Genomic DNA, 16218 nt, shown 5'->3' on the forward strand with positions numbered 1-16218 from the left:
ATTGGTCTTGACGAGTGGCAAATCCTGCATGTTCAAGAAAGGTGGGTCAGTCCCCTCTCAGCTATGGATGAGCAGCATGGAAGCTGAGCTCCAGGGCTGATTCTGCTCCGATTTCCTTAGAGAAAGCTATGCAATCTGAGGAGATCCCTGAGTTAATGCTGGATCCACTGGAAGTTAGACACTAAAATACTGTCACTTAGGATGGCGTAGTGAAAATTCCAATACTGATCAGAAAAGTCACAGGGGTGGTATCACCAAAGCATTAAAATTGCCTCAGTTCATTATCCCTTGTTTCAAGTTCCTCATTTGTAAAGTGAAGATTAGCATTGTTTTCTTCTAGGGTGTTTGTTATGAGGTTTAAATGTATGGTGCTAAAGTGCATTTGGTATTAAAATAACTACAGAGGTTACACAACAATGTTAATGAACTTAACACTACTGAAATGCACTCTCAAAAATGGTTAAGATGATAAATGTTATGAGCATGTATTTTGCCATAACTAAAAAAAGGTCATTTGGTATATCATAAAAAGTACACAAACATCGGTTCTATAATTTAACAAACAGCTATTTTGTTCTTAATAGTTCTCATCACCACATATAGTTATTCCCAAATGAGATGCAGACAGAGTCCCAGCCTTCCTGCTGGCCTCCCACTCGCTCCCACAGCTCCACTGTCTCCCAGACACCGACCAGTGGCCCTGATCACCCGGCACTGTAAATGTGTTCTTCTGAACTCATCCGGCGGAGGGTCCCGCAAACCCCGTATTCAACTCACATTTCCTGTGTCTCCCACTTGGTGTCCAACTGATGACATCATCAATCCCTACCTGGTCAGTTGTACTTGAAACCTGAGTCATCCCTATCACCTCTCACCTAGCCTATGATGACAACTTTCTTTTCGGTCACCTGGCCAAAGTTTCCCTCCCTTCCATCCTTCGTGTCTAGGGGTCTGACACTTGAGCCTACGCCCTGCTCTGCTCCCCAGGGTCAACTTGACTTGACCCTGCCATCCCTGCCAGAATTCTCCTCCAGAAAGTCAAATCTGATGTTTCATTCACCTGAGTAAAGTACACAGCGGGGTCCCGTCTGGATCGAGTCCAAACTCATACCTTTATCACACGGAGGTCTGATTACATGGAGCTCTTATATCAACCTACACTTACAATCACAGCTCCCCCACCCCTACCATACACCTTGCTCCATATAAATAGAAGTGCTCATGCTTCTCTCCATATGCCAAGCTTTTCCCAACTCTTTGTTTTGTGCAAATAACATCCCCTTTGCCTATTATCTGCACTATCCTTGCTACCTAGGAATCATCCACATCCATGTGTATCAGCAAGGTGTAACTCAAATGCCAATTCTCCTAGACGGTATGTTTCTTTTTCTTTTTCTTTTTTTTCTTTCAGACATCATGTCATCCCTCAGTATACAGTATGGATGGTAGAGGTAGTTTATAAGTCATCAAGGTACCTCAGCTCCTCAGCTTTGTCTTCAATTAGACTGTGTCTCTCTGAAGGCTTGTTATGCCTTCGCCATCTTCCTATGCTTAGTTCCCAGGACAGTGCTTGGCTCAGCGTATCGTGAGGGCTAGTTTGTTGAATGAACTATGAGTGAGAGAAGCCAAGGCTGAGCCTATTACCTTGCAGTCTTGGGAAAATCATTTCCAGAAAATCTACCTGCTATAGTTGATGGAGTACTGCATTAGACACAAATTAGGGACTCTGGGATGGCTACAGTTCCTTAGGACAAGTAATTTACATTCATACCCCAGAGAAATAATTTGTTAATTGGCATCCTGGTGACTTCAAAGACCTCTGTATCTCTCAAGGTTTTATATTAGGAAGTAACTCATCATACACTATATTAAAAGTATTAATGAATTCTGGACTATTTTGAATACATGCACATGTGGACCCACACTCCATAAAATCCTGTGCCCCTCTATTACTTTGAACAGCTTAACTGAAGCAAGGTAGAACCAATCTGTAAATGGCACTTATGATTGTATGAATATTCAGGCAACTATTGTAATGTAATTGTAAACTTGTATTTATATCTGAGACCTTGTGATCACTATAAAGTGCAAACCCTGGCAGATAAAGTCTGCCTGGGTGCCTGGCAGGGCGTCCCTTTGAATGCCTTAACCCACATCGCATGAAGGTTAGAATATGCTTTATAGACACATTGTTGTCTGCCCAGCCCCCACTTTTCTGGGCCCTATCCCCTCTCCAACACCATACAGAGTAACCTCCAGAGCACCATTTTTGGACAATGTGGCCTAGTCTTTCTACCCACAGCTGACCGATCTGGGTATGAGCACTTGACTTCAGATAGGCCAATCCACAGTCATTTCTGGAGAACCTACCCTCGGGAACCTAACCCAGCCTGAGCCAATCAGAATCCTTTCCTTGGATTTTAGTTACTACAGGGGAAAAGAAGGGACAATTTTTCTTCCACTGGCTAAAGCTGAAAGGTATAATGCTCAGGAGAGTGGGTCATGATTTCGACCAACAAGAGAAACCAAGTCTCAAGAATAAAGAGGATAGGCAAAAAGAAGTAGAGACAAGACAAGAGGGCACTTAATTTCCTGTCCATACGTCTGAAATACAGTCTATATCTCTACCCCTCTGATGGCTTGGTTACTTCAACACTTACTTGTATTCCAAAAGCCTACACATTTCCGTTCTTATTAGTCTGAATTTAATTTCTGTCATTTGAAACAAAAAACAAAACAAAACCATGCTAATATAAACACAGCCAAATCTGTTAAAACTTAACAGTTTTGAAATGACCCAATGACTTCATGAAGGCTCTCATAGGAGTTCGGAGCATTTCAGAATGTGAAGATCATGTATTTTATCTAGCTACAGAGGGTGATGGATCCCTCTATGCAATGAATAATTGCTCTGTCATTGACTTAGTGGATAAACTGAATTAAAGAAAAAAAGTCTGCTCTTCTTAAAGTGGGCCTAGCTGCACATCATAGAAGTTGAGGAAGGGATGAGGGCGCAAGTGTGACTCTACCTAAACAAGGCAAATAGTCCATGTATGTTGTCATGTTGTCTCTGGGGAACACATTATTTAAAATTATTGCTACATTATAAACAGACCATCTGAGAGGGATAATTACTTTTCAATGACTCGGTCAATATTTTTGTTCTTCTTCTTTACTACTTGAGTGATTGGATCTGAGGCCAGAGGAGAAAATCAGGTCAGCCCCCTGGACCTCACTGCAACCTCGCAGGGGAGATCAATGTGTGTGCTTGGGAGCCCACAGAGGGGAGCGGGGCCAGGGAGCACAATGCTTAGCGTGCTAACTTAATTTAAATTTCTCAATGAGAAAAGCCATGCCTATCCATTGCTCTTCAGTCGTAGCATTTTAAAAATTGCCCTGCGGGTACAAGGTATAACTCATTTTATGTGTGGTTTATTGAATAAGTTCATGAATAATGACCCTACCACATACACAAGCCAAGGGAAAGAGCAGCTTTTCCATTCTGTCCAGGAGGGGTAACATCTCAAGCTTGGAGGAGAGAGATGATGGGGCTACAGAGGTGGAGACAGGTCTTTCTGTAGGAGAATAAAGGTGATGGCCAGGCTGTAGGCACGCGCCCAGCGCTCACACTCCACCACTATGGAATCTGTGGTGATTTCCCTCTGGCTGACAGAGTGGGCCATGATCTGTATCCCAGGCATTCATCACTGAGAGACAACCTTAAACTGTCCTTTCAAGGAGCATGACTCAACATAAGTTTGCTACAGCTTTCTAATAAGAATAAGAAAAAGGATGCTAAGCAATATAAAATGAAGCATTTCTTCCAGAGTGACTGCTTACCTTTAACCTAAACAAAATGTCTTTTTAGCACCTCAGAAGCACCATTTGCATGCAAGTAATGGGCTAACTGCAAATGGGGCTTATTACCTGATTAAAGCTCATCATAGAGTATCTTTTTAGAGCAATATTTTGTTGGATGTTAGAATTACAAGTGAAAGTGATAAAATACTCTTTGAGCATTTCCTTTTATTCCAACACATTACTATTCTCCCTGGACTTCCCTAGCAGTCCGCAGGCTTACTGAAATGCGGCAGTGATGGAGAGCCTGGCTCAGGGCTCAGAGTGCCGCTCCGGAAGCCAGACAACTTAGGTTTGAAACCTGGCTCTGCCACTAGCTGGTGCAAGACTTTGGGCATGTCACATACGCTCTCCATGACTCAGTTTCCTCCTCTGTAAATGGAGGGTAATATTAGCACCTACCTATTAAGCTGTAGCATGGATTAAACAAGTCAATATATATAAGGCATATATATATATGCACTGTTTAAATAATAATTACTATTACCTCTGTAAATAAAACACTACAGGGTTTGAAGACAGCGAGGTCTAAATAAAAGGTAAGAATCCCATTCCTGCCACCATTATGATGTCAGGTAAGATAGTTAACCTCTGTGAACCTCAGTTTTCTAATAAGTAAAATGGGTAACCATGTTTATGCTTCATCGGGTTAGTGTATAGACTGTATCCAATACGTAAAAGGTCCTGGCAACCATTCCCAGCTGAGCTCATGAGAATATCAGGTTCAGTCAAGCCGCATGGATTCTGCCATTTGTGGGACCCATGCTTCTTTCCTTCTGACTGACCACAGGCAGACAAAACAATCAACGTCAGCCCAAGGCTTAACAGAGACTTGCACATACCCTGGGTTCTTCTTAGAGAAGAAGCTAGTGCCCAATCTACCCCAAGGGGGTCGCACCAAGGAGAGAGCAAGCAGACTGCACTGGGCCACTGTGGTCGGCCTCTGGTTACATGCACAGGGCAGCCAGGCACCCGCCTGTCTGGGATGTCCAGAAACACACACACCTGCAGGCTGGCACCCCATAAACTCTTCCCCTGGCTTCCTTCTCAAGGCAAGAGAAGAGCTGCCCCTACTTAAGCCATTCGCCCCCACCCCCCACCACAGCCCCTCTGTGTAGGAAGCCAGGGCCCTCGGGCTCCTCATCAGACCGCCGCCTGAAGCACACACTAGAGCCGGGGAACTTGCCTGAGAAGCCAGTAAAATTTTAATGCACTCTGTAGTGCGGTCATGTCATACTCGGTTATAGCAAATAATCCCAGATGCCTGCAGAGGTAAAATGGAGCTGTAATGTGCTTGCCTCCTAACCCGAGCTGACAGCGATGATGTACGACTACCATTAGCGGAAAATATCACTTCAACTAACCCATGATCCAGCTCCGCTCAGGGTCACATTATCCATGAGGAACAAATTACACTCCCAAAGTAAATACAAATTTTCTACACGAAATGGGTACAAAAAAAGGGAAGGGGGTGATCTGTTCCCTTTGCCAGCACACTGCTGAGTGACATAGATGATAAAGGACAGGACAAATCATTGGCTGACAGAGTGCTGTGCCGTAATCAGCTCAGCCGCACGCACCTCAGCTGATAAACACTGTATTCTCCGCTTAGTGGCAAATACATAATCTTTAACGTGGACACGGCTGCTTCGGATATTTACTACCCTTTGGACTGCAGGGACAACCCATGCGGCACTTGCACTCTGCAAAGGAAACGCCCCGTGGCCTTGGCAGGCCCAGGAACCCTCTGCAAGGGTGGGAGTCAGTGTCTGGGGATGGACAAGTGGGTTCGTGAGGTGGCAAATGACAACACAGAGTGAAACTGCTTTCGGGGGTGCAGTTCAGTGGCCATGGTGATAGCATGGCCCCTTCTACCATGTGCTGGTCATGGGAAGAAACGGGCTGGGGAGATCACATGGATGCAAGAGGCTCTGGACCAGAAGTTCAGAAATGAGCCCCTGTCCTGGCCCAGTTCTGCCCCACCCTGCCTGGCGGGGTGGAGACCAGTCCCTTTTCCTTTCTAGGATTTAGACAATCAACAAAGCAACTTCCAGGTACAACACCAATACTTATATGGCACCTACTGAGTGTGAGGCACATGCCAGGTGTGGGGCACATGCTGGCAGCCTATGGTTTAATAAGATACTAAATGTTTATGAATAGATATACACTAAAGAAGACTGGCTCATGCTTAGTCTTCTGGTTGGTATAGCCTCCATTTCTAATGACTCACAGTGGCCCACAGGCTGGCTTTGACACTCATCTATAAGAGTTAAAACATATACCTTGTAGCTTTTCTCTTTTCACTTTGGGTAACTGCTTCCCACGTTTATTTAAAAAAAAAAAAAGACACATTTCAGAAGAGTTTATAAATCTAAGTGTTCAGTGGACCCAAACTATATTTACTCAATGTTTACTGAGCAATTGCCATGTTTGAATTTTTGGACACTACTGGGGTTGTGGGTGGATTGATAAAGTATAATCCAGGCTTCTTGTAGCACAAGGAGAGTGAGGCATAGAGAAGAAGATAGCAGGAGTTCTTAAATAACATTTCTGGGCATATCCTAACTCACCCTAATGTATAGGGAAGCAGCATGTTATGGGAAAAAGAGCCCAGGTTTTGGAATCTTAAGAGACAATTTATACCCCAGCTCCATCATTTTCTAGCTCTTAAGTTTCATTTCCTTGAGGAGATAAAATCCTTGAAAGCACCTATCATTGACTTTGGTGTATTACAGATGATCACAGATGCTACATGTGAGGATACATTATAAAGCCCCATGATAAATATTTAAACAGGTCAAATAAAAATGACATTTATAAAATGTTTTAAATAAGCCAACATTCTCTTCAATATGAAGTGGTGTTTTTTCTTATTGCTTAGTTGTTATTATTATTGATTCTAATCTCAATTTTTTGTCGCCCCCAAGAAATGAGTAAGTAGCACCTACCTTTTTAGTCCAAGTAAATAGGGAGTGGAAAAATCATTAAAAGCCCCTCCCCTCCAAAAATGATACAGTCCAAACTAAGCCCCTTGAGTACCACAGCCACTCATCCCAGGGGTTCGGGCCAATCCTTATTTCAAGTGCTCTGTTCCACTGTCTCCGTAAACACGCATATTCTTGGTAGAGTAGGAGTCAAGCCTGGGTTTGGAGCAGCAATGGAGAAAGCTGCTCTCGGTCATTCTTTAAGTAACTGGATATAGCATGCTGACCTACAGCTAGAACTTCTCAATATGGTTCTCATGAGAACAAATAGGCGAAAGCTCTATGACATATACAAGGAGGGCAAATTTGACCTTCCAAACTTTGGATAATTTTGATAAAAAAAAATAAAAAGAAATATGGATTATGTATATCCACTGAATTTTGGGACTTCTAAAAGTATAAAGTTTAGCTAATTACTAATAACATCCTAATGCAGAGATTTTATTATCTTTACCACACCTAGAATAGCAAAGTTGTAAGGAGCAATTATCTGTAAGTATAACACCAACCAAGTGTTGCCAAGTGGGGATTAACTGAGGCAAATACGCACACATACAAATACACATGTGCATGACTACCAAGAAATTCGTACATCTTTTTTGAGGACAGAACACTCTCCAACTGGAATTAGAGAATAGGGGACTCTTCCGACAACCAAAGAGCAGCCAGGCAGTTCTCTATGAGATGTCACTAGCATAATTCATGTTGTTAAAAGCATCACCAGTACAAATGCCTCTGCTTAGGACCTTCCAACTATTCAGATGACTCAGGATTTACGGTCAGTTTGATAAGGGTGAAAAGCATCATTTGTACCTAACTTCTCCTTGGCTTTGCAATCTTCCCTTCAAGGTAAGCCATAAAATCCAAGCCAACGGCTCATTCTCAGCAGTCCCCAACCTTTTGGCACCATGGTCTAGTTCCATGTAAGACAACTTTTCCATGGTCCGAGGGCGAGGGGAACGGTTTCAGGATGACTCAGGCACATTACATTCAAGCCCACCTCCTGCTGTGAGGCCTGGTTCCTAACAGGCTCAGACAGGAACTGGTCTGTGGCGTGGAGGTTGGGGACCCCTGCTTCTAAGAGAAAGCAGATGACCTTTTCTCTGACATTGTGGGATCATATACTCAGACCTGGACGTTTCCAGAAGAATGCCTTTTATAGATTCAAAAAATACTCAGTATCAATTAAGTGAGTTCCTAAAACATATTATGTAAGCTACCTCTTCATTAGTTCCCACACACTCCCAAACAAGAGTATTAAGGAACAGAGATTAAATTAATTGCTCTGGTGCATGCTGACAGACCTAACATAGTCAAACAACTACAATGCCTATGTTGGCTCATCAGCAGACACTTAGAAAAAAATAACTGTATGTATGACTGAATGATTAAATCAACAAACAGTTAATAACACTGTTCAGACATTAGGCCCATACGTATGTTTCCTCCAATTACTTAAAAGAGTCAACAGAGACGTGCTCTGACCTATCCACTATGTGCATTTCCTCTTATGAATTCGAGAGAGAAAAAAGAACGGAGACAATCCTTATATAATTTCCTCCTACCTTGGCCAAGAGAAAATACAATCACATATTAATTTCCCTCTTGGACTGCCATGTTGTTGGGCCTATATAAGTAGTTACATAGCAAATCAGGATATTCAGTGTTGGGTCATTAAATCCAGCCTCATTTTACAGATGACAAAACTAATACACAGCAACATTAGGTAACTTGCCCAAGGCTACACAGCTGGTTAGTGAGAAATAAGAAACAGGTCTTTAGAGTATCCTCCTCCATTACCCACTCATGACGAACAACAGAACATCCAGACCTGTCCTTCCTTCTCTCTTTTCATTCTAAGAAACAAGAATGAAACTGAAGGTGTCTGACAAATTTTCAGTAACTCTTGAGCATTCATCTTATTGATATTTAATAAAAAAATCTGGACATTTATAACCTCTATCCTTTTCGGGTGCATGACACGGCAGTGACGGGTATATTCTGAATACACATTCAATGTGAGTGAAGCAATTTTTGGTATGGCATAAAAGTGCTGTGATATGAAAAAAGAGAAGAACTTAATGAGAGTCAGAATTTAAAATAATTTGCAGTAGAAATTTAATCCAAGGATGGTATTAATAGAATTTTTGGATAAATATGATGGAATTAAGCCAGTTGGAAATAGGATGATATGGGAAGCACAATTTTGACCCAGACATAATCTTAGAGGGGTAAGATGAGGTTAAATGGATGGCATTATGGAAATCAGGCATCTAAAATGGAAAATTCTTGAAACTCAGCCAGGAACTGGTAGAAATTTCCCAAATAAGCTAGGAAATTTACAAGTGGCTTAGAAGTGTCTTGTGAGAAAATAAAATTGTAATAGAAATATAGAAGGCAGGAGACGAGAGCACATTTTTACTGGAATTCAGAAAATAAACACTGAGATTGATGCTAACTTGTTTATTGAACTTGTTTCACATATCCCCTCTGCTTGGGGATGAATATCTAGTAAAGAAAATGCATATTTAGCAGAACAGTGAATATTATTGAACTCCTAATTTGTGCCAGCCATTATGCTGTACTAGTGGGGATCTAGAGGGAAGAACAGGGGCCCTGCTCTTCTCCAAGAGAATGGCTGTTTGCTTTGCTGCTATAAAACTGGTTGGGAGGAGAAAATTCCTTTCTCTAGCTGTGGAACAGGACAGCATCTCTAAGTTGTCTCTTGGTCAGAACATGTCTTATTTCAAAACCATGGATGGGGGTTCTACAAGGAACAATGAGGGCCTTCTGAGCTTCTGGAATGTTGCTGAGGGTGCACAATCTGTACCAGTTGTGAAACGTGGCCAGTCAAGGGATGGGACTCTTCCACTGTAAGCATGAGCCACATGCCCAGTCTTCAGTTTGACATTTCAGCAGTTTCTGAGTCCTTCAGGAGCCAAGTCAGGCATGTGGTTTGAATTGAGTTAGGAACATAAGCCTCTGTTGGTCTTCTTGCTGCTTTTCTTAGAAACTGCATCCTTCCCACACAAGTGAAAAAAAAAAAACGATCAAACCAACAAATTTAGTGTGAATTAAAAAATTATAATGCAACCAAAAAGTATGTGCATGTTGGGGGAGAGAGAGCTGATGTGAAAAGTAAACGGTATTGCATTTGCAATAAGCCAGTGTCCCAGGAGCCTGTCCCATGTTCTGGTGAGAAAAGCACAGGAGCTGTGCAACTTCTCCAGGTGGTCACTCGAATGGTTGAAAGCTCAGGCAGAGAAACTGCAATCAGGACTCATGGTACAAGTTTCATTAGGAAAATGAGAAGAGTTCATATCCATGAAGAGATTGTGCATGTGTGTACTGAATGTCTGTATATGCCACACACCTATAAACATAAGCACGTGGGTGCATGTACACAAATACCTCTAGAGTTTTCAAGTCTTTCCTCTGAGCTTTCAAATTTTTAAGAGCATTAACAAAGGAAAAGTGTAAGTTTCTCTTTGGCATTTGCTATAAGGTAGTGGTCCTTAAAACCAACTATGTATCAAAATTACCTAGGAAACTTTTTAAAAAATACACATCCTGTGGCTTCACTGAATCAGAATGTCTCCTCAGTGATGGGCATCTGGGAACTGACAGTATTTGGCATGTGGGACAAGGGCTGTACAATCCAGTTAAATGCTATTTGACACTTTCAGGACAGCATTGCTTGCTCTCAGCTCCAAGGCTGTACCCAAAAGAAAGCCTGATGTTTAAGATAAGGAGTTCAAAAAACACTGTTTGCAGACCCTTCCGGATTTCACTACCCTTCCACTCAGCTTATAGCAGGAAGAAGTGCCCTTGGGCACAAAGGCTGAGCCTCAGGTTCCAGTGGAAACAAATCTACCTGAAGTCCTCTGGCAGGTTTCCAGGCAGAGCCTGAGCTTTCTGAAGAGGAGGGTAAGCTTCCTCCAATCCCAAGTGGTTCTCTCCCTTTTCACTCCAAGTAAAACTAATGAAAACTAACATTTATGGAGCGCATACTATGGACCAGCATGGAGCCAAGTTGAGCTAAATGCCTTCACTGAACTGTCACAAAACTACTGGTGGAGCTGCTGTTACCCGCATTTGGCAGATGAGAGAACTCAGGCTTGTCCACAGCTACAAAGTAGTAAGGGACTGTCAGAAAGAAGCCCAGGCCACCAGACTTGGGGGCCAAGTGTTGGACCACTACCACTTGGCACTATGCCTTCCAAACAGCTCTTCCATGTGGCCCACACAACACAAGAGAAATGAGTAGATAAAGAGAGAATTTTAATCTTCACATTAATTTCATAACCAAACAGGAGGGTGTTGTATGGCATAATAGCCTTCTGCCATTGGTAGAGGGAGGGAGCAAGAGAAAATATAGGTCAGATATGGGGAAGTATGTGTGTTGCCTCTTTGTTCACACGATACCAATTCATTTTGAGTGGGGGACTGGAATAACGGCTTAATTTGGGTGACTGAGATGCCAAGTGCGGCCTCTTTGCACTAACTACAGTGAAGACGACCGCACCTCTAAGATGCAATGTTCACAGCCTTTTCTACTATCCCACCCAATTTCTACTCCACCGAAGTCCTCCGGGTTCTCTGATATTATGTAAAACGTATTCTCAGGGCTGGGAGGGGAGGCTAAGGAGTTGCTCTGCTGAGTGTCTCATCAAAGCCTTTTCCATGCACAAGTACATCTTCAGCATTTATGGAATGCTCTGCTTTCTTCGCCCCTTTACCAGTCACTTCCACATTAATTAGTAAGGGTATCATTTTATAAATTACAGCGTCGTATCGGAGGAAAGCAGAGTTTATCTTAATTCAGTCAGCTGTGTGAAATACAGTACCCTAATTTTAGACCGCTGGTTCTGCAGATCCCTATGGAGTAAGAGAATGACAGGTCTTCCAGAGAGAAATCCCAGTGGGTGCCCTACAAGTCTCACTCCTGCCTCCAACAGTGTCCCTGGTGGGGTTGCTGAAGGAATCCCAGGGCACTGAGTGGCGTCTTTTCCACCATTAGCAATTCAGATTTGAATGCGAATCCTCCAAGCGGCATAGGAAAGCAGCCTCCGTTAGCTGCGGGGCTTTGACAGGGGCCCAGGCAAGAGGCTCTGGCCCAGAGGAGGCTGACAGCGGCCCTGGTGCTGGAGCAGAGCACAAGTCTGGGGGGATGGTATTAAAGCCAGTGATAAACACCACACGACCTCAGTCCAAAAGAGGAAGCCCGACAGTCTTAAGTATAACCGGCGGAGCAGTCATGACCACAGCTTGAGTCCCGACTGCTCCTGCCAGGAGGCCACAGGAGGAACGCCTGGAAGGTGGGGAGCAGGGACAGGCGATGTGTGTGGCTGTGGGGCAGCTCCCAGTTAGGACGAAGAGGAGCTGCAGGGCTGCCGCAGTCCCCAGGAGAAACGACGGACGCCCCTCCCCCATCCCGTCATCCCCCCAGTTTTGTGGACTTGCCTAAAAACATGTCCTTATTCTCCTCATTGCCCTGAAATCATCCTAAGCTGTGAGTGGTGGGCGCTGCCTACTTTCCCACCACCCATTAGTCTTGTCTGACACTTCGCTGCTTCCTGTACTCAGAGACTGAACAGCAAGGACTTGGGAATTCAGGTCCCTGGAAAGGATTAGTTCAGGTGTTCTCAGTAGGTGGGAAACACCTCTGAAAACCACAGGCAGCTTTGGTAATTCCCCATATTACTAGTTAGATGATCGTCTAGACAAGTGGTGCTAGAAACCTCCAAAGATTCTGAGGTAATGGGCCTGGGAAGAGGCCCAGGCGCTGGGACTTTACATCTTCCCTAGTGACTGGACGTGCAGTTAAGGTTGAGACTGCTGATCAAGACACACACAGAATGCAAAACTGGACATCCTTATCACTTTCTGCCACTGCTGGACACCGGCGACACTTCTGGAATTCACAGTGCCTTCTAAAGGAAGAATGTCTGCTCGGCTGTGAAACCCCAAAGAAGGCCTATCCCCTTGAAGAAGTGCCACCGCCATGGGAGGCGGGACAACCCATCACTTGCAGAAGAGCTCCCGGAGGGGCAGAACGTGCCATCCCTCCCTGGGTGCCTGTGATGGCGACGGCCACACGGGACTGTGGCCTGATGGCTCCATGGTGCCAGCGGGCACGTCCTGAACACCGACCCTCTGCTGCTGTCCGTGTGCCTCTGGCACCCACCACATCTTGGCCCTGACACATGAGGGGACCTGCTCCTAGGGAGCTGAGACTCCGGGGGCTGGAGTTAGGAAGCTCCTACTTGTCAGTTAAACAAAAGAATAATCCACAGCCCCCTTCTCAGTGTGTACTTTCGCTGTCATCCAACAGCCCATTACCATGTCACAGCACAGCACACCCTTCCATAGGTCACTTTGTTTAAAATGACATGGATAATGCACATGTCAGCAAGCTGACAGTCCTGGCCGTCCTTCAGAGATAAAAACCTCAGGGCGAGAGCCTGTTCTTATCTGGGGGACATGCATTGGTCTATCCTCCAAGTCAGGCAGAACATGATTTCTCCAGAGAGCACTTTTTTCATTTCCTGATTTTAAGGAAATCAAATAAGCACCATTTGTCTTCATCTGAATATGCTTGACCTGCTCAAATGATGATGTCTCGCATTTTATAACAGGCTACATATGCTGAATTCAAATTAACAACAGTACAGAACAAGAGCCTTTACATCTCTCTGGGAGGCTAGCAGCAGAGAAGGAGGGAAAAATCTGGGCTGATGGAAAGATCCCGCTATATGTGAACTGCAGATTCTGAGTAAAATCAGCAAGCATGCAGGAGGAGACAGTCGCAAAACAGGGCTCCGGAAAGCCAGTTCCACAGGACAGGTCTAGAAATTGGGGAAGGGAGGGTGAGTCCCTTCCTTTCGGTGCCAAGTAATACAGAATCCATAATATTCAGGAAACTCTTTTTGAAATACTTAAAGTAGGAATAAAGTTGAAAAGAAATCTGGTTGGGGGATTTGAACATCTAGAGAGAAGGACCAAAGGAACAATCCCTTTGTTTCAGGCAGCAGAAAGTTCACTTTACCAGGCAGTGATCCAATCTTCTGAAAGCTCAAAAATAGAGCTCCTTTCTTGATCCATGTTGAACTGGACACACAAAGGCTGGTGGCCGTAAGCCTCGAAACAAGCGTATGTACCTGCTGGGAGAATGGCCCTCCCGCCTGGCCACCCACCTGGATGAGAAGAGAACCGCTCCCATCCGACGCCCCTGCCCGCCCTGACCCCAGGATGACACTCCTAGGGACGTTACCACTACCGTTTCCATCAAGAAGGCCCATGTGCACAGAACGGCAGGAAAAAGCATGTCGGCCAGTCAAACAAATGAAAACAGGACATTATAAACACATGCTAGCATGTTTAATGTCCCAATCAAAGGTTAAAAAAAAATCAGATGACTATTAAAATAAATAATTTCCTCTTTTATAATTTTCTATAAAGTAAAAACTTAGTGTCACATATGTACAATATTAAAGGACTTGTTTAAAAAAAGTGGACTTCGCAAATTCAATGTTATTTCCTATCATGGGAAATGTCAGTGTGTGAATGAGGCCCGTCTTTACAGAAGAGAAAGGTGCTGTCACCCACCAGGAGGCTGGCACCCCACCACCTGCAGCCGTGTGTGGGAGAACCACAGTGCTCAGTGCCTTGTGTACTGCGCCCACCATTGTGGGGGAGGGGCGTCTTACCTTCTCTTCCTGGTCACTGTCGCTGTCACACTGAAAAGAAAAGGAAAACAAGAGAGTAAGGGTTAGTGCAAAAATTGAGTAGGTTTTTGTTTCTGATACAGAGAAAAAAAGTAAGACAAGGCAACAGAAAACGTCTGAGCTGGAAAGAGTTTCTTCAGCTCAAGTGCTAGTAAACAGAAAGGAAGCAAAATGCTGAGAAGTTGCTGTGTTGATTTCCTGCACCACCTATACTCTGTCACACCAGGGAGCCCGCCCCCCCGCCCCCCCACCCCCACCCTGTAAAGCAGAGGGGATGCCCACTGAGGGGCCAACCCAGCCTCAGGATTAAGGTGAATCAAGATCATTCAATGGGATTCAGAGCAAAATCAATTCTTTAATGGAGACCTTCTACATTCTGCTAATGTTGGTGGCTGTCTCTTTACTGGTGCTTTTCTACAAGACAAGAGGTGAACCTCTGGGCACTGCATTCCCTCATGTGGACTTGGAAGGGAAGAGAACATAATGGCTGAGGCTCAGCACCAGGGATGGCTGGCTCTTCCAGGGTTTAGAGGCCCAGAGAACAGAGGGAATATTCCTTATAAAAAACATGCCAAGGGGAAGAGTTCAGTGTAACAAATCAACAATATAGGCAAAAAAAAAAAAAAGTTTTATGGTGGTAGACTCACACCATGTCTAACAGATCCCAAGCGCCAACTGGTGAGCTGGATTTGGGATAACTAGAGAATGATAATAAACCCAAAGCACTAAGCTCCTTACTAGAAGAAAAGAGGGCAAGAAACAATTTTTTTTAAAAAAAAAACAAGAATGTTTTGTTATACAGTATTTTATTTTCAAAAAGGGCATGTGTTTTGTTATAGTAACTGCACAGCAGATAAATATATCAAGTCATTTACTCAACCATCCTTGAGAAGCACTGCTAAGCTAGACAGATATTCAAACAAGGCATAGAACTGGCCCTAAAGTAGCTTTTAGTTTAGCAGTATAGTCATGCACTGCATGGCGACAGTGATATTTTCTGAGAAATGTTTTGTTTGGCGATTTCATTGTTATGTGAGTATCACAGAGTGCACTTACACAAACCTAAACAGCAGAGCCTACTACACACCTAGGCTCTGTGGTATAGTCTGTGGCTCCCAGGCTACAAGCCTGTACAGCACATTTCTATATAAAACACAACATGAGATTAAATCAAGCACAAGAGAAAATCATGCAGTCAAGAGACGCAGTAAACATGAGACGTATGAGGTTGTGGCCACTGTGACACCGTATACTGCTTTACAGCAAGCTTTTTTCTAATAAGAGAAAGAGTACACTCTAAAAAAACAATAAAAAGTAGAGAAAATACATCAACCAGGAACACAGTTGTAACTGTTACAAGTATCAATATTATGTACTGTACATAATAGTAGGTGCTATTCTTTCATAGGCCTGGAAGTGCAATAGGTTGGTTTACGTAAGCGTCCCCCTAAACACATCAGAAACGAGTCACACTGCAATATTACAACAGCTACAACGTCACTAGGTGATAACATTTTTCAGCTTATAATCTTATGGGACCACCATATATATTGGTCGACTGAAACATTGTTTGTTGTGGCACGTGACAGTAGAAATAGACTTAGAACACAAACCCCGAGCACAGGTGTGGGGTGATCAGAGCTATG

General features: G+C 43.8%; 1 protein-coding gene across 3 annotated transcripts in view; it reads right to left on the minus strand.

Annotated features, from left to right (window-relative positions):
- Positions 1 to 16218, minus strand: part of AUTS2 (activator of transcription and developmental regulator AUTS2) — a 1138147-nt gene that overhangs the window by 306505 nt on the left and 815424 nt on the right. For all 3 annotated transcript variants that reach the window (XM_054589696.1, XM_054589694.1, XM_054589697.1), the window contains one exon: positions 14555 to 14584. In XM_054589696.1, the coding sequence (XP_054445671.1) occupies positions 14555 to 14584 (30 nt within the window). The remainder of the gene's footprint in view (positions 1 to 14554; positions 14585 to 16218) is intronic.

The sequence above is a fragment of the Pteronotus mesoamericanus genome, unplaced genomic scaffold, assembly GCF_021234165.1.
Source record: "Pteronotus mesoamericanus isolate MK-2021 breed Mesoamerican mustached bat unplaced genomic scaffold, CSHL_Meso_final scaffold_167, whole genome shotgun sequence".
Lineage (NCBI taxonomy): Eukaryota > Metazoa > Chordata > Mammalia > Chiroptera > Mormoopidae > Pteronotus > Pteronotus mesoamericanus.